General features: G+C 30.6%; 2 protein-coding genes across 2 annotated transcripts; one reads left to right on the top strand and one right to left on the bottom strand.

Annotated features, from left to right (window-relative positions):
- Positions 1–1,603: 1,603 nt before the first annotated feature.
- Positions 1,604–4,452, top strand: LOC105776730 (mitochondrial arginine transporter BAC2). The gene is made up of 2 exons (XM_012599595.2): positions 1,604–2,611; positions 3,565–4,452. The coding sequence occupies exons 1-2, from the start codon at positions 2,378–2,380 to the stop codon at positions 4,258–4,260; spliced, it is 930 nt and encodes a 309-aa protein (XP_012455049.1). The 5' UTR covers positions 1,604–2,377; the 3' UTR covers positions 4,261–4,452.
- A 3,815-nt stretch (positions 4,453–8,267) lies between these two features.
- LOC105776731 (pyridoxal 5'-phosphate synthase-like subunit PDX1.2) lies at positions 8,268–9,653 on the bottom strand. Its single transcript, XM_012599598.2, has one exon. It carries the CDS (start codon positions 9,425–9,427, stop codon positions 8,519–8,521), a length of 909 nt encoding a protein of 302 aa, XP_012455052.1. The 5' UTR covers positions 9,428–9,653; the 3' UTR covers positions 8,268–8,518.
- Between the last annotated feature and the right edge of the window lie 16,094 nt (positions 9,654–25,747).

Here is a 25,747-nt window from a genome sequence, read left to right as displayed (position 1 = left end):
TTTTTTTTCTTTTTTTGGGGACAAAATGTAATTTTATTATATATTAATTTAAATTTTTAAAATTTATAAAATGACTAAAAGTGAAATTTTTCATTTTAAGGAGATCAAGGCTCCTACTAGCCCTTTAGCTCTGCCCTTGCCCTATAGCTTATGGGGAATTAATAAGCAACAATGCAACTACTTGTGCTAGTTCTCAGTACAGCCACTTTGTGAACTCACCTTAGCAAATCAAGAAATAAAACTTCCATTAAGAACAATACTTGGGGTGTTGGGGTTCAACTCTTAATTGAAGGTTTTTTTTTTATACATTTACAAACTCATAAGTAAATAACGACTTCAAGTTTCAAAGTTCATGGCCAAGAGAAGCTAATATCGGCTTTGAATGCACAAATAATAACTTAATGGTAAGTTATTGATGAGTCTAAGTTTATGAAGAATTAATTTTGTGTTTAAAAACACCTAAAAATAAATACGAAAATGATTAGAAATATATAATAAATGTGAAAATGGATGATAAAAGATTACGTGTAATTTCCATAACCTAAATGTGTTAGAATAATTGGTTGGGAAACAAGTCTAAATAAGCTATAATTGTAAAGGCTATTAAGTTGTGAATTGCTATGGGATGAAAAATGAAAATGATTCAGTGTGTATGATTATATATATATATATATATATATGAATGTGTTAATTAATGAGTGAAAAGTGTTGATAAATATGTAACAATATTGCTAAGTGGCCGATAAAATCAACATATAACTAAAAACTATATTAGAAGTGAAGAAACATGTATAGTGATGAAATTTAGAAGTTTGGTTAAATTTGAGGTCATTACGACCTTTCTCAAATATTGCTTGGAAAATATTATTAGTAATTGAACTTATTGCTCCCTATGTGAACCATGTTATAAAAAAAGAATATATTCATAAAGCTTTTATTAATATGAATTTAAACAAAAGTATTAAAATGCTCTTATATGACATGTGTATACATAAGGCTTCATGGATATATGTTAATCGTAACTATAATCTTTCTTGATAGACTTAGTGAAATATTAGGATACAATTAGCATGTAATTCAGGTTTATAGCATATTTGGAGTCATGTTGCCTTGCCTTTTGTGTGATGGATAAAAAGTCTGAATCATAATTAAGTAATAGTATAATATTGTATTTTAACTCGAAAATTAATATATTCCAATTAATGTTAACAATAAAAAACAATTAAATTAAAATTTATTTAAGGGAGAAGCTAGAAATTTTGTTTAAGAGAATTGAAATGTAATTTTATGATAGTAAAATATAAATTTTAAAAAATTAAATAAAAAATTTATCATTCTTAAAAAATCAAATATAATTTTACTTTTATTATTTAAAAATTTAAAAACTTTAAATACTTAAATGAAAAAAAAATTCATTCTAAGTAACGGCAGACCTGCCAGGCTGCAATTCGCCTCGACCATTAATATATAGTATTAACCTAAAATTTAAATCTAAAAAAACTATTTTGTGCTTGTGCTATATGTACGTAGTAGTGCATAATCACCGTATTATCAAATCAAAATCAAACAAACATATGGGCAAGAATTGGGTTGCGTCACTCCACCACTGAGACCAATTTTCATTGGTATTTGGGACAAATAATAAGTAACGAAGGATTCATGGAATACTGATCCAACAGCACCGAAGAAGGCCAAGGCAAGTTAACGTGTAGAGATATGGTTGGGCCACTGGAGAAGCCGCTAATGGGGACCCGAAAAGAAGAGCTTGGCTGTTTCCCCCTACTGGACACACTCGACGCTCCCAACAAAACTGCCACCGGTGCCATTTGTTTCCGTCATCATAACCAAAACCTGCTTTCTCTACATTTGCCTTCTTTTCTCTCTTTTATTGTCCTCTTACTTTCTTTCTCTCTTAGTGTTGCTCTTTCTGGGATACATCAAGAAAATTTTCTATTTCTATTTTTTTTTTTTTTTTACTTTTGGTTGGTAGGACTTAGGAGATCAGATAAATAAGTTGAAGGGACAGATAAGATACAGAATCGGATTTTTAAGGAATCTTAGGTATATTGCCTTTTTTTATGCCTAGGAAGTGCCTCTTTTTTTCTTTTCTTTTTTTGTAATCTTAGAGACTAGAGTTAGAGAAGCTTGAGGATGATTTAAATTTCCGACCTTTTAAAGCTTTTTCCTGACCAAAAAAAGGTGAAAAATCTGTTTCCAAGCTGGAGCAGAGACAGAAGATTCAAAGTCGTGCAAGAAAAGAACACTAGAGTTGTCTTGTTCAAGTGGCTTTGCTTATAAAAAGTAGGGAACTGAATAGGTTCCAAAACTTGATATTCTCTATTGTTTTGTTTTGGATAATTGAAATTTAGAGCATATAATGGATTTTTGGCCAGAGTTTCTTGCAAGTAGCTGGGGAAAAGAATTTGTGGCTGGAGGTTTTGGTGGAATGGCTGGTATCATCTCCGGTTATCCACTTGACACCCTTAGAATCCGGCAACAAAGCACCGATTCAGGTTCTGCCCTTAGGATCTTACGCCGGGTTGTAGCCACGGAAGGACCCGGTGCTCTCTATAGAGGCATGGCTGCGCCATTGGCATCAGTCACCTTTCAGGTTCTTTTTCTCATTTCTCCATTTTTACTGTGTTGGTGATTCAATGAATTGTTTCAATCTAAAGGTTTCTATTTGTGGTTCATGATTTAGGTGTGGCTGTTTTATGCTTTAAGATTTCTTCTTTTGTGGAAAAAAGTGCATTAAAATGAATCACATGGAGGGTTCTTAGAACCTTATCACTTATCAGGATGTAGCTGATGAAATATTTGTTAACCAAGTGAACTCATCGTCAATCTTATGCCCTCCCCCAAATTTCCTTTTTTATGTTTATTCAAGTTTTGTGGTGCTTTGCTGATTAGACATTTGTTGCTTTTTGGTGCAAGTCACTGTCCATGAATTTGGCCTGATACGATGCCCAACTCCCTATAGCTTATCGTTTAATATCTTTATATATATTAGTGTTTAGGTGTAACACGTTTTTGAACCGTCTATTTTTTCATAAAATATGATATCATATTTTTAATTATCTCTTTAATTTTTCCCCCTTGATAGCCTAGAAATTATGAAAGGAGTTTGGCCGTATTATCATTTTCGTTAAAGGATTTTGATCTTTATGAGACACTGACTTCACTTTCGTTAAAGGAGTTTGGCCGTATTATCATTGCTCGTGACCCGATGTTTTAATTAAAATAAGGTCGATATCATTAAAAAAAAAAAGAGTTACCTGCCTACAAGAATTAATCTCTCTGCAAGTTTTTTTCATTAAGGAACAGTCTAATATATAAACCAGAAGAGAAGGGGAAGGAACTCGCAAATCATAGTGTATGTAAGAAATTTGCATGAAAACATCAATTATTTGTGAAGTAATTGGAAATCGGGGCTTTCGCTGTATATTAGAATTTGACTGCTCAAACGCACCATTAAAGCTCAAGTTGATGTTTCCCATCTTTTTTTTTCCTATTGTTCCTGAGCTGGATAAGGGTAGCGCTGACAGAGTGATTTGTGCATTGCAGAATGCTATGGTTTTCCAGATATACGCCATTCTTTCACGAGCATTTGACTCGTCTGTATCTGCCACCAATCCACCATCCTACAAAGGTGTTGCTCTAGGAGGGGTTGGAACTGGTGCCTTACAGAGCGTCATGCTCACTCCGGTAGAACTAATAAAAATCCGCCTGCAATTGCAGAACACAAGTTTCCCAGGTTCTCAATCAGTCGGTGCTCATACAGGACCAATTAGTGTAGCTAAAAGCATACTGAAAACAGAAGGCTTAAGGGGGATATACAGGGGTTTTACCATCACCGCCCTTCGAGATGCGCCTTCTCACGGCTTCTACTTTTGGACATACGAGTACATGCGAGAACAGCTTCATCCGGGGTGCAGAAAGAGTGGCCAAGAAACCCTCAGAACAATGCTAATAGCAGGAGGTTTAGCAGGGGTTGCTAGCTGGGTTTGCTGTTATCCCTTGGATGTTGTAAAGACTAGACTGCAGGCTCAGTCACCAGCCTCCCCACAAAAGTACAATGGCATCATTGATTGCCTCCACAAAAGTGTAAAACAGGAAGGATATAGCGTCCTATGGCGAGGGCTAGGAACTGCTGTCGCTCGAGCTTTTGTAGTCAATGGGGCTATATTTTCTGCTTATGAGATTGCATTGAGGTGTTTATTCAACAATGGAAACATTCAGACAGGACACAATCTAGAATAAACTGGAGTTTACAAAAGAGTCAAGATGGTCAAAAACACACACCATGTGACGATAATTCAATAACCCACCTATTTATAGCTGATAAGCGCAGGTCAAGGATTATGTATGATATGCCAAGATGTTGAAAGTCTAATATATTCTTTACCCAAATGTTTCCAGAAATGAGAAACAATTGAAGAGAACTTATGGTAACCTGTCTTATCCGTTAGCTTTTTTTTTTTTTTTGAAGGAAAGACCCGAAGGTCGAAAGCTCAATTAATAGCATCTCTCAAAATTACATCATGGATCTCAATCGGATAGTCCATGTCAAAAGCCTTAGTACAATTATTTTTAAAGGCCCACTTACAGAGCTGGTCCGCCGCTTTATTACAACAACGCGGGGTCCAAACAAAATTAAAAACAAAACATGGGTCAAAAGAATTTAGAAGCTGCCGGATACGGAAACCAAAGGTAGAAAAGTCAACGGACACTCTTTTTAGCCGATTCACCAAATTTGCGCAATCTGATTCCAGCTCCAGCTTGAGACACCTTTTCTCCCGCGCCAGCTCCATGCTTTCAGCCAACGCCTGCAACTCGGCCCATTCAGCTCCAGTGTTAATCTCCAAAACACCTGCACGCCCCCAAGCACAAAACCATCGTGATCCCTAGCCACTAGCCCGAAGCTCATCATTCTCCCAACAACAGCAGCATCAAAATTTATTTTAACCACCCCAGCTCCAGGTTTCTGCCACCCTCTCTCTTTGACCGACTTGGGAATCATCGGTTTTTCCACAAGATTAAAGATACGAAAGTCCCTATTCAACAAAGCAGCTCTATCCCAGATAACCTTCGCCTTTTCCTCCTTGTTACTAAACAGTTTATTATTCCTACTGTTCCAAATATTCCAGAGCACCGTAACAAGGTCCGAAAGTGCCTTCTTGTCCAGCGAACGCGCCGCATCTTCTATCCAGTCCACGCATCTACGGTAGTTGCCTTCCACCAAAACGTTATCAAGGCCCCCGTAAATCAGGACCGCCCTAGCTCTCGGACAATCTTTAAGCGCATGTATAAGAGTTTCCTTCTCTATCCCACAACGCGGGCACATGCAGTTAAAATCCCTCCTGATTTTAGAAATATTCTCGTACGTTGGCAGAATGTCATGGCCAATACGCCAGCAGAAAACCTTGATTTTTGGTAAGGTATGAAGTTTCCAGATAAGCCTCCAAAAGACCCGATGGGGACCGAAACCCACATGCTTGAGAGTCATCCAGGAATAAGCGGATTTTGTAGAGTAGGACCCCAAGGGATTATGAAACCAAATACGGTGATCGTCAGGGCCATTATGGAGAATGGGAATTTTGCAGATTTGGTCCCCCATGTAGTCACCATAGATTTCCCGAACCCTCTCCTCCTTCCAGCCAACACTCAACTCATCAATAAGCTCACAAACCCTGGTTTCGTTCACCTCCCCTCTGTTCAGCCGAATAGACTCACCCGGTCTTATCCGTTAGCTACTGAGAAGACTTAGGGCCAGTTCTTCGTTATTTTTGAAAAGTGCTGTGAAAAAGTGTTTTTGAGAAGTGCTCTTGAAAAGTTTAGTTTAAAATTTGAGTGTTTAGCATTGCTGTCAAAAAGTGCTTTTGAGAAATAAAATGTACATTTTAGACATGTTATTATAAGTAACAAATATGCATTTAAGTAATATTTAAATTAGTTAATATTATTATATATTAGTAATAATATAAAAAAATTATTATAACTTGTTGTTAATATTTTAATATATGAAATATAAATTGTAAATATTTTAAAGCAATAAATATTAATTAATTATAAATTTTAATTAGAATATATAAACTATATTTTAAATATTTAAATATAACCATTAAATATTTGTAATTAGTATTTTAAAAAATATTTTTTTATTTTTAATTAATGGTTTTAACACAATTGTAATTAAGCATCAAGAAAAAAAAGAAAAATATTATGTTATTGGAGGGGTGAAAAAGTAATTAAGCACCAAAAGTGATTTTGAGAGAGGAAAAGCTAAAATTTTTAGCTTCTCCTTTTCAGCTCCTTTTCAGAAGTGCTTTCAAAAGCACTTCTGAAAAGCTAAAAATTTCAACTAAAAGCAGCTTCTTCTTCACAGCTTTTCTTTCAAAAATATTTTTAGAGTTAAAAGTATTTTTTTTAAGCAATAAAGAACTGCCCTTAATTGTGACTTCAAAGTATAGACAAGCATAGATCTGATGAAGCTTAAGACATTTTGTCACCAGAAAAAATATCCATATGCAGCAAGTCATGAGATTACTTGACCAATTTATTCTACATAATTAGGATCCTCACCGCAACTGCTAGCATTTCAGTTCCTTTGCCTCGGCAGCATCTAGCCCTAACGTGGCCAAACTCACTTATAGACAAGCCTGAACAGTTAAAATATTCTGATCCCACATGCATCCATCACGCCCTCTCAAATCATGACAGACACATCAACATGAGCCTGGGTTTCTCTTGCCAAAGACTGTCGATCAGGACCAACAGGACCCATCTACTATACTTTTGATTTTCTGCTACTAGCTCAGGAAGCAGACAACATCCTATCCTCATCCTTGTTGTTCAATAATATAAATCAACCAGCACGTGCTCCATCTCATACATTTATCATATCTTATTATATCCATACATCAATGTTATAACCATCAAATTCGAGTTCACTCTCTTCAACATCAACTACCCATATTTTCTAGTATTTCTAATATTAGTTGAACTTCCAAACCTGTCCAGCACATGCCGTCATTACAGCTCATTTGATTTCATTTAGCTAAGGATGCTTCTGCAATGCTTGCATCCCCGAGCAAACAAGCATGGGGCTTGTTTGGCCTGTTCAGCAGTTTGCTTATCCTGGTCGCCATTACTTAATGCTACAACTCCATGATGCTGCGATCTTTATACACAAGTGAATCAGAATGAAACAAGAGGGAAAAGAGTGTGAAGATGAGTTTAAATTTACTTGGTTGGTTACCCTTGTGCTTTGGCCTTCCACGTAAACACGGGTTAGAATATCTAAGCCAGAATCACAGGAACAAGGATTTTTTTTTTTTTTTTGGGGGGGGGGTGTTAGGGGCGCAGGGGTGGGAGTGAATTCTACGAGTTCCAGTCATGGTCAAAACAAGGTAACCAACAGGTACAGCTAAAGCATGAGTATCAAGAGGAAGGGGTTAAGTAACACTTGGTAATTTCAGAAGCTTTTAAATAAGCCAGGAGATGGTGTTCTCTTGGATCTAATTTTCATTGGTACAAACTGAAATACGAAAGGCCGTCTACATGGGCTTATTGGTAAATCAACATCACCAACAACTAACACCAAACAAGATGTTCACAGGGTGCCAGTAAAATCTTCATGCCTATTATTTAAATAGTATGAGATTCAAACATCATTTTACAAATGCTGATAATATGATGTATTAATGGGTTACACGTACAATTAAAAACCTAATATAGAACGACTTCCAAAATCATATTCCAAATTGCAGCAAAACTACAGGATGCATCTCTTCGAAGACATTAGTATGCATCATTTGCATTTAAGGGGGAAAAAGTTGACCAGGTGACGGCAACTAATTAACAATGGTTAGTTGTATTGGCAATAGGGGTCAAATAATAAGCCACTCAGTGCCCTGATAAGCAACAGCTGTGTGGCTTTCCTTCACAACCACACGGTCCTACTCTGTATGGAACAGTACTAGTAAACACACCCAGCCAATATCATAGGTCCTATTCTTCTCTATATAGCTCAGAAATTTTAATTTGCAAGAACTAAAGAAAGAGATGATAAACAAATATACGACACACAGAACATACATTCTATCCTGTTAACCTTGGGGAAAAAGGAACAAACGTTTAATCACACAAATCAGTTCAGTTCTCTATGGACCTGTAATTACTCAGTAGCAACTAACCACTGAACCAATCTCATAGAAAATTTAAGTAGTGAGAAAATAAAATAAAGGTAATTTAAACACTTGGCAGACTGATCAATCAATTTATTCTAGTTCATTCCTGCATTATATATAGCCTCAAAGAGTTCAACATACAAAATTATGGTAACAGAATAATCGACCAACTTATTCTGGTTCATATTCCTATTAACTTGGCAAACAAAATACAGTATACCTTAACAAAACTAGAACAAGTAAACAATAACAAAGCAAAGGGGGGAAAGGACTCATATTCCCAACTACAAGAAGAAGCAAAGAGAAGATGCACTACTTGATCAAGCTCCTTATTCTCCAAACTGTTCCATACTTTCCTCAGAAACATTAAGCCCCGCCATCTCCCCTTCCAATCCGCAACTATTCTCGACCAAAACATGAGGATCGTTATAATGCCTAACTGCCTCTACAATCCCACGAACACGCTTATACGAATCCGAGCAGTTATCAAACACTTCTGACCCAACAAAGACACCATCACACCCTAACTGCATCATCAGTGCAGCATCTGCCGGAGTCACGATTCCCCCAGCAGCAAAATGTACCACTGGCAGTCTACCCATTTGCTTAGTCTGAGCAACCAAATCATAAGGTGCGGCAATTTTCTTCGAAAATGCAAAAACTTCATCTTCATCCATGTTATTTAAGATCCTAATTTCACCCATCACACACCTGACGTTTTTAACTGTTTCGACGATGTTACCAGTGCCTGACAAGTCACCTTGCGTTCTAATCATTGCAGCTCCTTCTCTAACTCTCCTTAACGCTTCGCCGAGGTTCCTGCAGCCGCAAACAAAAGGGCACCTAAAATTATGCTTGTTAATAAAATTGAATTCATCAGCTATGGCTAAAACCTCGTTTTCGTCAATGTAATCGACCCCGACTCGTTCGAGTATCTGGGCTTCGACGAAATGGCCGATGCGGGAACGAGACATGATGGGGATCGAAACGGCGCGCTTTATTTGTTTGATGAGAGCAGGATCCGGCATGCGTGAAATGCCTTGGCGGTTGGGTTCAGTGATGACTAAACAACAGGCGCCTGCTTCTTCGGCGATTTTGGCTTGGTTGGTGTTGGAAACTTCGAGAATGGCTCCGCCACGGAGCATTTGTGTCAGGCCCACTTTGATCGAGACTGGGTTTTTCTTGGTGTCGGTTATGGCCGTGTTGTTGTAGAGTGTTACGACTCCGTCTTCTGCCATGGCTGCCAGATGCTTGTGGATTTGCTTCAATGGAAAAAGCGGGAGTGTATTTCGGATTGGTTAGTTTCGAGCGTCGGAGATCGATGATTGTCGATTGGAACGCAGGGAGGGAATGAAAGAAAGGCTGGGTGGAGGTGTTTGGTTAGTTCGAGAAGTTTCATGAAGATTCAAAGGTATGGGTTTTCATTTTAGTCGGTGGTAAAGAAATTCACACAATAACATTTAAACAACAATCAATCTAAACAAATATTATCTAATGTTAATAATAAATCAGAACAAATTTTTATTAATAAAAATATACAAACAAAAAATATATTTAGAATCTTTATATTACGGAAATAGTAATATAATATTAACTTTGTCAGGAATAAATACTTCTTTAGAACAATCATCTTTTACTAATAAAAGAAATAAAAATATAAAAGAAAATATACTCATCAATAAAATATATGATTTCCAATCTTATAAACAACTTATAGAACATTGGAAGTATAAAATCATTAAGAGTTCTAATAAAATGAAAGAGTTGAATATTTAAAATTAATAGAACAATTTTATGAAAACATAAAGATTTATTTACTTTATTTAACTATCATTATATGTTAAACTATAACACTATATACAGTAGTAGTTCTAATAATTTTGAAAATTCTATAAACTTAGAAGAACTAAAAGTTACAAGTTATAAATCGATCAAGAAAATACTTCAATAGATGACTAAAATATAGAAATACAGAACATATGAATAATGATCAAACAGATCCTTATGAAAAAGAAAAATAGAGTCGATCTCTAAAATGATGATTATCTGAGATCTTTTAATAAAAATTTTGAAAAAGTTAAAAATACAACTAGAATTTTTGGTAATAAAACAGAAAATATAGCTACAAATGAAATAAAAACTGAAAATCTAGGAGAATCATCTACTCAACCAGTTCCACATAGAGTAGATGATTTAAATAAACGAAATGTTGCTCAAGGAGGAATATATTTAGATTTAACTAATATTCCTATAGCAGACTAAAAAAAAACCATAGATGACTGGGCATAATCTATGACTATTGTTGTAAACAACAACAATATGTGGTCAAAAAAGTTTTTTTAACTATTTTGTTGGAACATTTTAGGGTTATGTTCTACAATTTCTAAGAAGATGGGAAGAATCTGATAAAGGAAAAAAACAAAAAGGGTAGTTAATCAACCAGATAAAAACTCCCAAAGATCTTTTAAAAGGATTAACTTTTATTCTAAAAACAGTAATTTTGTGACTATTTTGATAAAAAGATCAAGATAGTATATCTAGTTATAAATTGTCAAAAATCAAATTATGTGATATTAGATATTTAGAAGAATTCTTTAAAAATTTATTCATGAATATCAAAACTAAAAATGAAAATATAGAATTTTAGAAAACCAATATTTTCATAAATTATCACCACCGTGGGATGAGATATATATAAAAAAATATGTTTCTTTTTAGAAAAGCATAGTAAAATAGTTGGTGTACCATCGAAAATATAGACTCTATAGGAAATAGAATAAATTTTGCAAAAGAAAGAATAACTTTATCTTGTTTACAAAGTAAAGCTTCTAAACAAGCTAAGCATAAATTAAGTACTAAACATTGTACAAAAAATTTAGAAAATGAATGGGAATTTGGATGTAAACCAATACGTCCTAACACTTATAAAAGATATCAAAAGAAAAATAGAAGGTATAAACTAGTTAGATGGAAACCGAAAATAGAAAATATACGGGTTATAATAAAAGAAAAATCTATTAGAAGAAAAACTTCTAAAACCTAAAAACAAATATGTAAATATTTTATATGTGAAGAAGAATGTCACATAGCACCAAATTGTCCTAATAAAGGGAAAAGTGCAAAGAAAATGATTATAACACTTGAAGAACAAGACTTAGAAATATACTTAGAAGAGGAAATAAATCTCAAGAAATATTATATGAATTAATATCATAAGCAGATTATGATATGATGAAGAAGAATATATATTTATGTTTAATACAGGAAGTTGTTCTAATAATCAATTAGAACAAACTCCTAAAATGAACAAGAAGATATAAAATTAGGAAATTTAATTGGAGAAGAAAAAACTTTTTGATGAAATGATATAATAAAAAATAAAAATCATATTTCTAAACAAGAAATATATAAAATATCTAAATTTAAAATATGGAGTCAAAGACATAGAGAAAAATAAGTGGTAACACCGTAGCTAAAGATACTAGAGGAGGATTAACGAAATCTCATTATTTAAAATTAAGAGGATTAAAAAATATCCTCAAGTTAGATATATACATTTAGGAATAATAATGATAACTATTAGAGCTTTCTTTAGAAAAGGTCGTGATATCTTGATAATAGAAGTTCGCTAGATAAAGATTTGAAACTCCAATAAAAGCACTTATTGGAGGAATTCAATCAAACTTACATACAAGTGTAATAGAATTTAAAGTTAAACCAAATTACTTTATATCTATTACAGATCCTCTAATAGAAGAGTGTTTATGTCTAAGAATTCAAACAAAAAACTCGAAATTAATGATTTAGCAGAAGATCTAGTAATAAATTGGACTCCTATTAATGAACATACAAATACAAGAGAAGTAGAAATCAAAGAGATTAATAATAAAATTATTGAGCTCTTTGAACCTAATAAATTTACTACTGAAATACAATCAAAATTATTACATTTAAAAGATCTATCAATACCAAAAGACTGGATGATAGAAAAGATAAGTAGTGCAAGTACTTCTTAACTGTAAGTACTATAAAATATATGTAAATCGGAGATAAATTATATTTTAAAAATATTGCTAGAACAAATATAAATGACAATTTAATTTTACCCTTAAATACTCCAATAGAGGAAGAAGAGGATAATATAAGTACAAATTATATACCAATAGGAATGAAAATCGTTCATATTTCTATTTTTCTTACAGAACCAAGTAGAGATTCTAGAAACACTAGAATGAAAGAAATACAAACTTCAACAATTATTCAACAAATGAAAATTGGAACAAGTGATGTAATTATATTTTCAAATTTTCAATCCAGAAATATTACACATATATTGAAATTACATTTCAATTTAGAGAATATAAAACATATTCATTGCATATTTTATTAGATACAGGAGCTACAACTAATAGTTGCAGAAAGAATATCATTCCTGAGAAAAATGAGAACTTATTAAACATCCAATAAAAGCAATAGGAATAGATGGTAATGAAACCATAATCCAATATAAAGCTAGAAATGTACCAATCTATATAAATAATGTAATATTTGTGATACCCAAAATATTATGTTTTCTTCCAATGCATGGAGGTATATTATTAGGAAATAATTTTATATACCAGCATTTATCATTTTCTATTGATAAAAATTTAATTATGTTATCTATAGAAAAATCTTCTATAGAAATACCATTAGTAGAAAATCATAAATTTGTGTGGGATAAAATTTTACACCACCAAGAAAAGAACAGATTAAACAACTTCAAACAAGTTATTGGTTGTTTAAAATTTTAGAAAATAATTTTAGTGAAGAACCATTAAACTTATGGCAAAATAGCCCTAGATATTGTGAAATTAAATTAGAAAATCTCAATAAAATTATTAGAGTTAAACCAATGATCTATACTAAACAAGATATAGATGAATTTGATATACAAATTAAAGAATTATTAAAAATTATTAATAGAAAAAACTAATAGTCCGCATTCTAGTCCAGCTTTTATGGTCGGAAATCGTGCTGAAATAAAAAGAGAAAAAGCTAGAATGGTTATTAACTATAAAAGACTAAATCAAAATATTATTTTTTTATGGATATTTTATTCCAAGAAAGGATGTTTTAATTAATCAAGCTAAACAAACAAAATATTTTAGTAAATTTGACTGTAAATCGAGATTTTGGCAAATCATGCTAACAGAAGAATCTAAATCTTTGACAGCTTTTAGTGCACCCAATGGACACTATCAATGGAGAGTAATGCCATTTGGATTATGTAATGCACCGCAAATCTTCCAAAAATGGATGGATTCTATATTTAATAAATTTAAAAAAAATTGTGTAGTTTATATAGATGATATTTTAATATTTTCAGATACATTAGAGAAACACAGAAAACATTTAAATATTATTTCTCAAGAGTTTATAAAACATGGAATCATATTAAGCCCTAAGAAAATAGAGTTAGAAAAAAGAAATATAATTTTTAGGATTGAAATTATCTGCAGATGGTCTTAAACTACAAGATCATATTATAGTAAAAATAAAAGAATTTCCGAAAACATTGAAGATAAAAAGACTTCAACAATTTTTGGGAATAATTAATTATGGAAGAAATTTATTTTCTAACTTATCTGAAAAAATAGGTAAGTTATATGAAAAATTAAAAAATGATAAGCCTTTTATTTGGTCTAAAAAACTCGAAATTATACAAAACCTAAAATCAAATAAATCATATTCCAAAAGTTTAGTTACCTAAACAAGGTGATAAATTAATTTTAGAAACAGATGCCTCACAAAATTATTGGGGATGTATTTTAAAAGCTAAAACAATAAATGATGAAGAACTAATATGAGGATATAGTTCAGGAAAATTTAAACCAAATGAAATTAATTATGTTATATATGAAAAGAATTATTAGCAATAAAAAGGGAATAAAAACTTTCTTATATATTTAGTACCTGAAAAATTTATTATAATAACTAATAATCAAGCGATTAAACAATTCATTACTAACAAAAGTTTGGAAACCGTATCTAGGAGAATTAGATGGTACAATGAATTATGTACTTTTAATTTTAAAGTTTTATATGTAAAAGGAACTGATAATGTTATTGTTGATTATCTTAGCAGGCCCTATGGATAGAGGTAACAAACCTCTCGAAAAAGTTGGTGAATGGACTACTGTTCATAAAAGACCCAACAAAGGGAAAACAATAAATCCTAATCAAGGACTTGTGACGTTACCTGCACAAATATCTTTTTATCCTAATCAAATATATTATATTTCATATCCAATGGTGAGACAACCAGTTGGAACTCATTTATCTTTTACACCAAAAACAGTAGGTCAATTCCCTTGGTCCCAAGATCCAAACTCAGGATATCAAGCCAATTACGCTGAAATAATAAAAAGAGTAGAAAATTTGTTGAAAACACAACAAATTCAAGAAATAAAATATTTTTATAATCCAGGCTTACCTTTAGAATTATATAACTTTATTAATGAAATATGGAAAACTCATATTTTTGAACAAAGAGCTAATTTTAGAAGAGCTCTCACTAAGCTTTCACAAATTTAAGGTGAAAAAACAACTAAAGAAAATGAAGCTCATGATTTATTACTAAAATCTATTTTGTATAAAGATTGGGAAGAGCTTGAAATAGGTTATTTAGATATTAAGGAGATAAATAATTTTCTTGATATATATCAATATATTTTATTAATAAAGGAATAAATAGTCCTATTATGAATAAAATGTTTAGGCATTGTTTATATAATAAAGCTAGAAAAATTGTACCAGTGGAAATTTTTACAAAAATAAATGGAGCTATTTGCAAACAACAAGCTCAATTTCAAAAAGTTTTTAAGAATATTTTCTACAAACTTATGTTTTTATTAATGATTTAGATGAAAAATTTCCTACTATAAAATTTAGACTTGATTACAAACCATTTGATATAAGCAGTATTGAATGGGGTTATGTTAAAGAAATAATAGTGCAAAATTTCTCTTTTCATTTATTAAAAGATTTTCCTGCATTTATTAAAAGATTTTCCTGCATTTATTAAATCTATATTATTACATACGATATATGAAGATGATTTTTACTGTTATTTTTATCTTGAAATAAGTAGTCTTATTGGTATAGCTGAAAAAGAATAATTTTATCAGCCATATCAAATTTGGATTATTCAAAAAATGATTGGAAGTCCCAAATTATCAGCAGTCAAAGAAGACAAAGGACACTTGACAAAAAAATTGACTGTAACACCCCAAACCGAGCCTAGACGTTATGGTCGTACCTGACAATGTCACACGATAGTGTTTTTGAAACCTCGTTGTTACGATGAAAACATTCCATGTTATTATCTTTAGTAAACCTTTATTAGAACTTAGGAAGTCGTCTTTATTCATTTAAAACATTTATTTTGAAACATCCCTCGTTGCGGAAGCTTTAATAAAATAGTCTAAATGATCATACGTTTAGAAAATACTTTAACTTTTTGAAAACCGAATTTCCTACGACCAGCAGGTATAAATCCATAAAGTAAAATAAATAAATAAAAACTCAAATTTAAAACCAAAGTCCCAGAGGGTCCTTAAATTACAACCCAAATAATCAATAATAATCAAATCATAAATTAAATTGAAAACCATGAAGTCCAAAAATTACTGTGGTCACCGCTGGGTCCTCCGTCGCACCGATCCGTCTAAGTTTGGGGATTACCTGTGCACATTAAACAAAAAGTGTGAGTTTACGTAAACTCAGTGTGTAATTTCGCAGAAACAAACAATCAGTATTCACAGTGCACAGTTGAACAGTATTGGGCCTAAGCCCTTTTTAGTATTAGTGACAGTTTGGGCCTTAACCCATCTCAGTACAGTGTCAAAAATGCAGTAGGGTCTTAGCCCATCACAGTATCAGTAGCAGTAATAGTTATGTAGTAGCAAAATCCTACCCAACCAGCCTCTACACACTATCTCCGTCCAACCCTACACTCCATGTGGGGATATAATCAACCCACCCATTCCTACACTCCAGTAGTACCGAATATGGGACAAAACAGTTGTTTGCAGCTGAGCTGCCAGTAAATTAGGCTTAAAGCCTTTCAGTACACTTCCTCCGAATAACAACCCCCAACCCAATGCAATGCAACATACCATGGATGATATGCTATTATACAATTTCAGTACATATATTCAGTTCAAATATTAACATGCTCAGTATAGATATCATTCAGTCAATTTCACACATTTAGGGGTCTAAGTAGAGCTTACCGACCTTATAGTAGGTTCACAGTCGACTTGGGAGACCCGTGCAACCTTAAAAATATTACGGTAAAAATGGGTAAACAAGCCCTTGTGGCCCACTCGGCCCAAATTGGCCTTGGCCGTGTGATTCATTTTTAATGTAACTCATGCTAGCTAAATATTCATATATGTTTTCACTATTTACTTATATGTTCATTCAAAACTGTCTACTTGAGTCATTGTCACTAAATTATTTATATCTTGAGATACAGAATTAAAAATTAAGATCCGCTTGATGTTTTCGAAACTAGACTCAAATATCTTTCTACCATAAAATTTTCAGAATTTATAGCTTATCAAATAAGTACAGTAAAATCTTCAAAGTTATCCTTATTCTGCTGTTTGACAGCTTCAACCTTTCCTTACTAAAAATTATTTATCTCTTAGTACAAAATTTGGATGATGTTTCCGTTTATTTCTCCTGAAAATAGACTTGTTAAAGATTTAAAATTATAAATTTAAGCCCCTAATTATTTTTTTACAATTTTTGATGATTTTCCAAAGTCAAAACAGGTGAACCCGAAATCATTATGACATTGTCTCACAAACTTTATTATATCTCATAATTTACAATTTCATTGCTTACAATGTTTCTTCTATGAAAAACTAGACTCAATAAAATTTAATTTTATATTTTATTCAACCTCTAACTTAATTGCCACTATTTTTGACGAGTTTTCAAAGTTAGACTACTGCTGCTGTCCAAAACTATTTTAGTGCAAAATGTTGATTTCCAAGTTTATAACACCCTTATTTCCTTTCTCTACAATTTTTTTTTTGCATCATTTTCTCTTATTTCTCTTATTGCTCGATAGCAAGCAATTTTAGCTTTTCACTGAATCCTTTTTTCTGCGTTTCGGGTACACACTTGGTATCGTTTCTGATGCGCAAGCACTCTTAAGCCTCCAGAACCTAAAAATCGACCAACATATCTCCAGATTAATCACTTAATTCGTTTTTAATCAACCAATTTTGGAAGGAACTCGACTAAAAACCTAACAAAACCCTTACCTCGCTTGAGTAACCACGACTTCGCACAATCACAGCGTTGATTCAAAACCACCAGCCCCTTGATTAACTCCTCAACACCAAAAAGGAATCCCAACCAAGAACGATTAACAATAGACAAAACCGTTACTTACCGAATACGCGCAACCAACGATGAACAACCGAATCAATTAAAAAAAAGAAAGAAACGGAAGGGGAAAAATAATGGAAATTTCGGCAGTAACAAAGGGAAAGAATCAGCAGAGGAGAGAAAAAAGAAGAAGAAGAAGAAAACGTCAAAAAAAGTTTGGGAAATTGGAGAGAAAACCGAAACTCTTTTTTTTTTGCAACAAAAAGATAATCAAATTATTTTCTGATAACCTCTACCCAATTATCTCCTAAAATCACTCCCTATTAACCCACTAAAACACAACTACTTAGAATTTTGCCCCAACACAACTCTTGCCGAAATTGGAGCAAAAATATTGTCTCCACACCATCACAAAGAATTAAACACAAGACATCCAACACTCCACTTAACCACTAAACAAGCAGACTCATCCTGATATAAACTTACCAACAATTAAACTTAAGCCCTTTGCACAAGGTTAAGGTTTTATTTATAAAAATACCAAAGTCTGCCCATGTAAGGCTTGAACTTGGGACCTCACACACACACCCAGAACACTTAACCACTGAAGCTGACAGATATTTGTGTCATATTTTCACAATAACAAAATTAGAAATTTTGGGGCGTTACATTGACAAGTGTTACAATAATCTCAATTATTATCAAATCCAAGCAGTGATAGATTTAATGACAAAAGCCCAATATTTACTTCAGCAAAAGAATTATAAACTCAGGACTGATGGAAGAAGAATATTGACATATGATACTGGAAATATCCAGGATGATAGAGATGAAGAATCCGTGCAACTATTAAAAAAGATAGCTGACATGGAGATAGACGATTTTCCATCGCACATAATAGAGGAAATCAAGAACACGTGGGAGATTTGGAACTCACCACCAAGACTGTCAACAGATTCATTACATCTAGGTGACATAGAGTTAATGAATCTAAATAATATTCAAGAAGGATAAAGCCAAACAAGGAAGCCACGTGGGAGAATAACAACCAAGAAATGGGCATTCAAGATTAGAGGTTACTTAAATGATAAGGCATCCATATACAAACAAAAAGATTGCAACATGGAAGAAACCATTAATGATATGACAAAACAAAAAGAAAGCTACGTGAAAATAACTATTAATATCATCCTTATTAGAAACACTGTGCGGGATTCAAAGAAAATAAAATAGAGTTTAAGAATTCTTTTATAAATAGGGACAGAGGAAGCCTAAATAAGGCATCGAAAAATAGTTTAGAAATATTTCTTTTTACTTTTCATTTACCATCCTCTCCTTGTAAAAACTTTTCATTTACTTCTACTTTTGTAATAAAATCTACTATCTTCCGCATTCCCGTTTCGTATTTGTAATTGGTATAAGAGAATATTGTGTTTTGGCCAGATGGTAAGAGTTTTCACTATTTCAGATATAGTCTGGATTCGAGTTGCACTAATCGTCTTACTATATCCATTAGATTAGGTGTAATTGAGGTATTCAATTACAACTTTTAATTTTGAAGGGAATGTGAGAATTAGGCTAATTAGTTATGCAATTACACTTAAATCTAAATTTTAAAAACTATTTCTATATAAGTTATAAAAATTATATTATAAGTATGAATATAATTGAGTATTTAGGATGATTATAAAAAATTTATTATATTATAAATATTAAAAATTATATTATAAAATAATTTATATATTTTATAAAGTTATAACAAAATTTTATATTATTTAAATCTTAAAAACATTCTAAAGCTATGGTCAAGATATGTATTTTTTTTATAAAAGTGTTATAGTATATTTATTTATAAAAAATATGGTTAAGTATAGACAAAACTTATTTATGTGTCCATACTATATATTATAAAAGTAATATATTTATTCATAAAATATTATAATTTATTTTATCATAACTTATTTATAAAAAACTTTATAAAATTATGACAAATATATATATTATTTATAAAAGTGTTATGAAAATTTTGGATAATTTATAAAATATTTTTCATACAAGTTATATATTATAAATTTTATATTATTTTAATTAATTTATATATTATAAAAAGGGATATAACCTAACATAAGTTTTTCTCCAAATTAGGTCTGTATAAGTTTTTATAATTAAAGCTATGAACTATTTAAACTGTGAATCCAAATATTATAAACTCGATGCTAATTATGCAAAAGAAAAAGTTTTCTTGCACCATATCATGAAGTATGATACCATTTGAGAGAATGGTGCTAGGTACAAGCACCATAAACAGCTCTCGAACTCTTTAATTTGAAACATTCAAAGCTTCGAAATATGGTGGAGAAGATATTCATTGTTTAAAAAAAATATTTCCTATATTACCATCATCTTAGTATAGCATAAAAAAAATGTTGGATAGCACTAACATGTTGCATATTTCATAACTTTAATCATAGGTGGAATTGGGATAATTCATACTTCGTAGAGTACATGGAAAAATGAGATATTGATAATCTTAATGATATAGATTCAAATTCGGATGATGATGAGCTTGGTTAAAAACTAACAGATGATAATAAGAAGCATATGTTGATTATTAAAGAGGAATAACCCAACAAATATGCATTAGAACAATTAGATAAAATTGCATACGATGTTTATTTTATTAGTAATCATGTTATCAACTAGTTTTTGAGAATAACATAATACATATGATGAATTGATTTTAATTTTTGTTACTTGTTTAGAAATTTTTTTATCATACTAAGTTTTTTATAGTATTTAATATTTTTAAAATATAAATTATATAATTGTGTAATTATAATTTATACTACCAAACATGATAAAAAATTATGATGTAATAACACTCTGTTAGCCAAATATAAAATTGATTTTGTTACGATGTAATTCTCTATGCGTGTTTGGTTGAGAGAGTGTAATTACATAATAATTCCTTATGTTATGTTTGATGGTATAAATTATAATTACAGTTGTATAATTTATATTTTAAAAATATTAATTATTATAAAAATTATCGATAGTGTTTTTAAAAAGTAACAAAATTAAAATCAAATCTCACGATATGGTAAAAGAAAACCTTTTGTATTTACATAACATTTATCACATAATAAGTATATATTTTATAATGTTTAGCATGGACAAGTAAATAAGTTATATTCATACTTTTTGTCATAACTTTTGATATATAAGTATATTATACCACATAAATTATTTTATAATATTCTGTTTGACCATAACTTTAAATTTTTTTGAATTTAAATAATATAAGTTTTGTTATAATATAATATTTTTGCTATAACCATCTCAAACACTTATACATAATCATGCTTATAATATATTTTTGATCACTTAAACTTGTATAAAACATAATTTTTAAGGCTTAAGGATGTAAAAGCCTTGCTTTTTTTTTTAAAAAAGGCAATTAAGTCCTTTTTTTTCACTCAATTGAGTAATTGAACTTTCAAAATACATCAAAAAGGCCCTCAAACTTTTTTTTTAAAAAAAAAAGAAAAGAAAAAGCAATTAAGCCCTTGCTTTTTTTTTTTTTTGCACTCAATTGGGTACTTGAACTTTTAAAATATATAGAAAAGGCCCTCAAACTTTTTCAAAAAAATTTTAAGCCCCTGCTCTTTCTTTCTTTTTTTTTTTACACTCAATTGGGTACTTGAACTATCAAAATGTATCAAAAAGGCTCTTTGATCATTAACTTCAACTATTAAAGTTAACTGTCCCTAATTTTTTTAGTTAAAGCCACCCCGTGTCACAACTACAGCATGACATGTGGAAAAAAAATTGTAAATAAATAAAAATAAATAAAAGTTATAAAAATTATTAAATTTTAATAAAAAATAAAAAATATAAATTTTAAATTTATCAAAAATTAGAAAAAAATCGTAAGAAATTTAAAAAAAAATTAAAAATTTGTGAAAATTTATAAGAATCATAAAAAAAATTATAAAATGCATTAAAAAGACCATTTAACCATTCCATTGACCCTTAAAGTTAATAACCCTCAGTTTTTTTTCAGTTAAAGTCATCATATGTCGCAACACAGTGTGACATGTGGCGAAAAATGATAAAAAATAAAAATTAATAAAAGTTATAGAAAAATTATAAAATGCTTCTTTTGGTACGGTAATTTTTATATTTTTTTACGAAATTTATATTTCTTTACATTTTTTATAATTTTCTTACGACTTTATAAAATTTTATAGTTTTTCTATATTTCTATATATTTATAATTTTTTTATGATTTTATAATTTTTTTTCTAATTTTTAATATTTTTTTATAATTTTTATTGATTATCAATTTTTTTGTCACATGTCATATCGTGGTTGTGAAATGTGGTGGCTTTAACTGAAAAAAATTAAGTGCAGTTAACTTTAATAGTCAAATGACATTTTTTTATGCATTTTGACCGTTCAAGTACTCATTTAAGTGCAAAAAAAGGGCTTAATTCCTTTTTTTGAAAAAGATTAAGGGCTTTTTACACCTTTAAGCTTATTTTAAAGTTAAATCATGTATAAGTGTTTGGAAAGCCATGAAGTAATTGGATTTGTGTGTAATTGCTTCAATCCTCACCCCTTAAGAATTGAAAAGTACAATTTATGTGCTTCATTTATACCCAAATCAATGAGACCCACGAATTACAATGATTAACTAAACATGTCATCATTGCATAATCACAAACAATTACACACATTAAATTAGTCTCCCAACTTTAATTCATTTCACTTGGAATTTAGCTATCCATCATGTGCGAAAATCCCTATCTATGGTTGAATGGTTAAAGCGCCAAATTCATATTTGGCAAATTCATAAGTTCAATTCCTACTAGATGCAATGTCAGTAGAACCATCCAATAAGTTTATTGGAATTGGCTCTATATCAATGGAAATTTATCATCTATACATAATAAATTGGTATGTATATTCATATCATTACATATGAACATTAAGAACTAACATTCTTATTAGTAGTTATAGATCGAGCTCCTTTTGGCACCAAGATAATAGTTATAGATAGTCATAGACTCTCCGAAACATTTTAGTAATATCTTTAAACTATTGAGGCTATATCAAATCCTTCATTATTAAAACTGTTAATCTCACTATTAAGTGATACATCATATCCTATATGACATAATTTAAAATTTAAAATTTTAAAAAAACTAAAACCATAAAACTTTGCTGCATAAACTGAACTAAAGAAGGTAAAAATCAAAACCAAAATAAAATTATAAGAAGGTAAAATTTTAAAACTAAAAATTCAACAATATGAAAATCACAATTAGGTTTTGATATTGTTAAATCTTTAGCTTTAGGTTTGAGTTTTAAATATTGTTGAAGCTTTTGTGTTTTCTGAAAGTTTCACGTTCTCTCTTTCTATATATTAGTTCATAGTTTTACTTTAGTTTTGATATTTTTCTTTTTAAGTTTATTTTATTTTATGTGGCAAAGTTTTGCCAATTTTTCAACTTTGAACATTCTTTCAGTTTTAAGGTTTAATTTTTTCTTAATTTTAAATTATATCATATAGGATCTGATGAGCCGTTTAATTGTTTTAGTAACAGAAAGACTTAATTGATATAATTTCAAAAATTTGGAGAAGTAATTAGTACGTTTAAAGTTTGGGGAGCTTAGAATTAATGTGACTCATAATTTGGGGGCATTTTGTGCAATTTACTCGTAATACACACACTAATTTTTTTTGTCAATACAAAACACACACTAATTCTTAATGTTGGAATAATACCAATGCAAAACAAAATCGTTAGCAATAACTGAAAAATAAATCAAGCGTAAATAAAAGAAAGAATTACTGTGCCGTAGAAGAATCACTGTCTTAGAAGTAAATTCGCTCTGATAGGTGTAATCATGTAGTAGATGTTGTCCTCCAAGGTTAACACAGAACTTCAATATTTGTACTCCCGAATAAGGAAGGTAGAACACAATTGGTATTGCTTTTATCCGAGGAATCGAGAAATAAAATAAAAATAAAGCTTTAAAACTAGTTGAAAAAACTTGGTCAAAAAAACTACACTATGTTCAATTCCCAAGAAAGATATGTAGAGAAGTTCAGGTTTGGATGAGAGTGTGGAGTCTCTTGGCTCGTCTTATTGGATGGTGTGTCGTTTACAAGGGGAATGTGCTGCAGTTTTGGAGGTTGTCAACTCGGTGTTAAAGACGTTGTGGAAATTGTCTACTCCTATAGGGTTTTTCATCTCTAGACAAATTTACAATCCCTATTGAATTTGATTGTATGCATTAATATACGTGTTTTGGATGGTGCACCATGAGCGTTTGATAATCATATGTTGTTATTACGTGATTATGACGATAATCTTAATCCACCCCATTATGTGGGTATCTTTTATGTATTTGTCTTGGAGGTTTTTAACTAAATCTATGGTATAATATAGGTTGATTTATCACCTTTGATGATAATTTATGTGAAGCTAGTTAGTTGGGGAAAGTTTTTAAGGATTTGAGTGGAAATTGATTTTACTCGACCCCTTCTTAGGTTTGTTTCTTTTGAAGGCCAGCTAGGCTTCACGCATGCCTTCTACTATTTATGCGGTTTGCTGGGTCATCTCGATGGGGATTATTTGAGAAAATTGCTAATATTGGATTTCCTTATGGTATATGGTTGTGAGGCTCCTCTATGACATGTTTGTTGCAGAATGTAATAAGAATTAACAAGTGTAAAAAATAAAACATAACAGAGAAGAAAGTTAAAAAGAAAAAAAAATCAAGAACCATAATATGAAGGAGTAAATTGAGATAATCTTTTCGACATAATCATGAAAACTTACAGCATTAAGAATTTATAAACATAAATCTTGTTTGGTTACTAGTATAATAATATAAAAAAATTAGTGTAGTAACACGATGAATAAATAGATTGTTGATAATGTAATAATATATATTACTTTGTTTGGTTAAAGTGTTAAACAAGTAAAACATGAGTATTATTTTATAAAATATCAATTTTGCCCATAAACTCATCACCTATTTAAAGAATTACGATGCAACAAATGTGTCGGTACACCATAAATCTCAATTCAAGAATTCAATTGCAAGCATAAAATGAATTGGTACACCATAAATATGATTCTTATTTATCTATCTATTTTCAATTTGGTTATCAATTTATCTCTATTGCTCTAAAAATGCTTAGATCAACTTAACTTTCAAAGACCAAAAATGAGTCAACTAATATTTAAATTCAATATTTATTCCATTTCCAGGACAAATGCTCAATAATTTAAAGACCAAAATACGAGTCAACTAATATTTAAATTCAATAATAATTTATTAGATAAAATTGATAAATAACAAGAGGAAGAGAAGAAAAGAAAGAACCCAAAATGAGAGACGAGAATGTTTACTTTTTAAAATGTAATTTTCAAGAAACCAAGACCATCTTGTCAGCAAAATAGAAAAAAAACTTATAAAAAAAAGGTTAAAAATACAAATTATTCTTCTTCTTTTCCTTTTCTGGATAATGTACAGAATATAAATAAAAATAAAAAATAAAAAAGGTATACCATATTGTTTTTTATTTTAGAATAGAAGCATTTTATACAATTTTTTATTTCTATTCATTTTTATGCAATTTGTATCGTAATATATATATATAATTATAATTTAGAAAATTTATAAGAATGAATAAATAAAACATCAAAAGATCAATTGTTTTGTTTTAAAATGTATGTCTTTTACAAAATATAGCACTAAATAACTTCTTTTTAAGGAAGAAGAAAAATTGAAAACCACATATATATGGATTCAAGAACTTAAACGAGAGTCGAAAACAAAAATCTGAAAATATATAAATGATATTCCGCTAGAAAAATTGTAAGGAAAAACACATGTGAAAAATAAGTCATACTTAAAAGAGGTAAATTTTTTTACTTGAGTTAATTATTTTAAACTGATGTACTGACAAGTGTATTAAAACTGTAATATTTCTACCAAAGGAGACATTAGTTAATAATGCATCTTTACAAAGAATTTTGGTCTGATAGGCTAGGTAAGCGCATCAGCAATATGCTCTTCAAATGGTACAAAACTGACTTGCAATTGACCACCAACAACTCTTTCTCTGACTAATGGATGTTGATTTCAACATG

Source organism: Gossypium raimondii, chromosome 10 (genome assembly GCF_025698545.1).
Source record: "Gossypium raimondii isolate GPD5lz chromosome 10, ASM2569854v1, whole genome shotgun sequence".
In the NCBI taxonomy this organism is placed as follows: Eukaryota; Viridiplantae; Streptophyta; class Magnoliopsida; order Malvales; family Malvaceae; genus Gossypium; species Gossypium raimondii.
The sequence above is the reverse complement of the archived record's forward strand: the minus strand, read 5'-3'. Positions and strand labels throughout refer to the sequence as shown.

Bases quoted from the DNA above. Each gene is read 5' to 3' on its own strand.
- LOC105776730 (XM_012599595.2), top strand. From the start codon at position 2,378: ATGGATTTTTGGCCAGAGTTTCTTGCAAGTAGCTGGGGAAAAGAATTT. The intron at 2,612-3,564 runs GTTCTTTTTCTC...TGTGCATTGCAG, and splicing joins TGGCATCAGTCACCTTTCAG to AATGCTATGGTTTTCCAGAT.
- LOC105776731 (XM_012599598.2), bottom strand. From the start codon at position 9,427: ATGGCAGAAGACGGAGTCGTAACACTCTACAACAACACGGCCATAACC.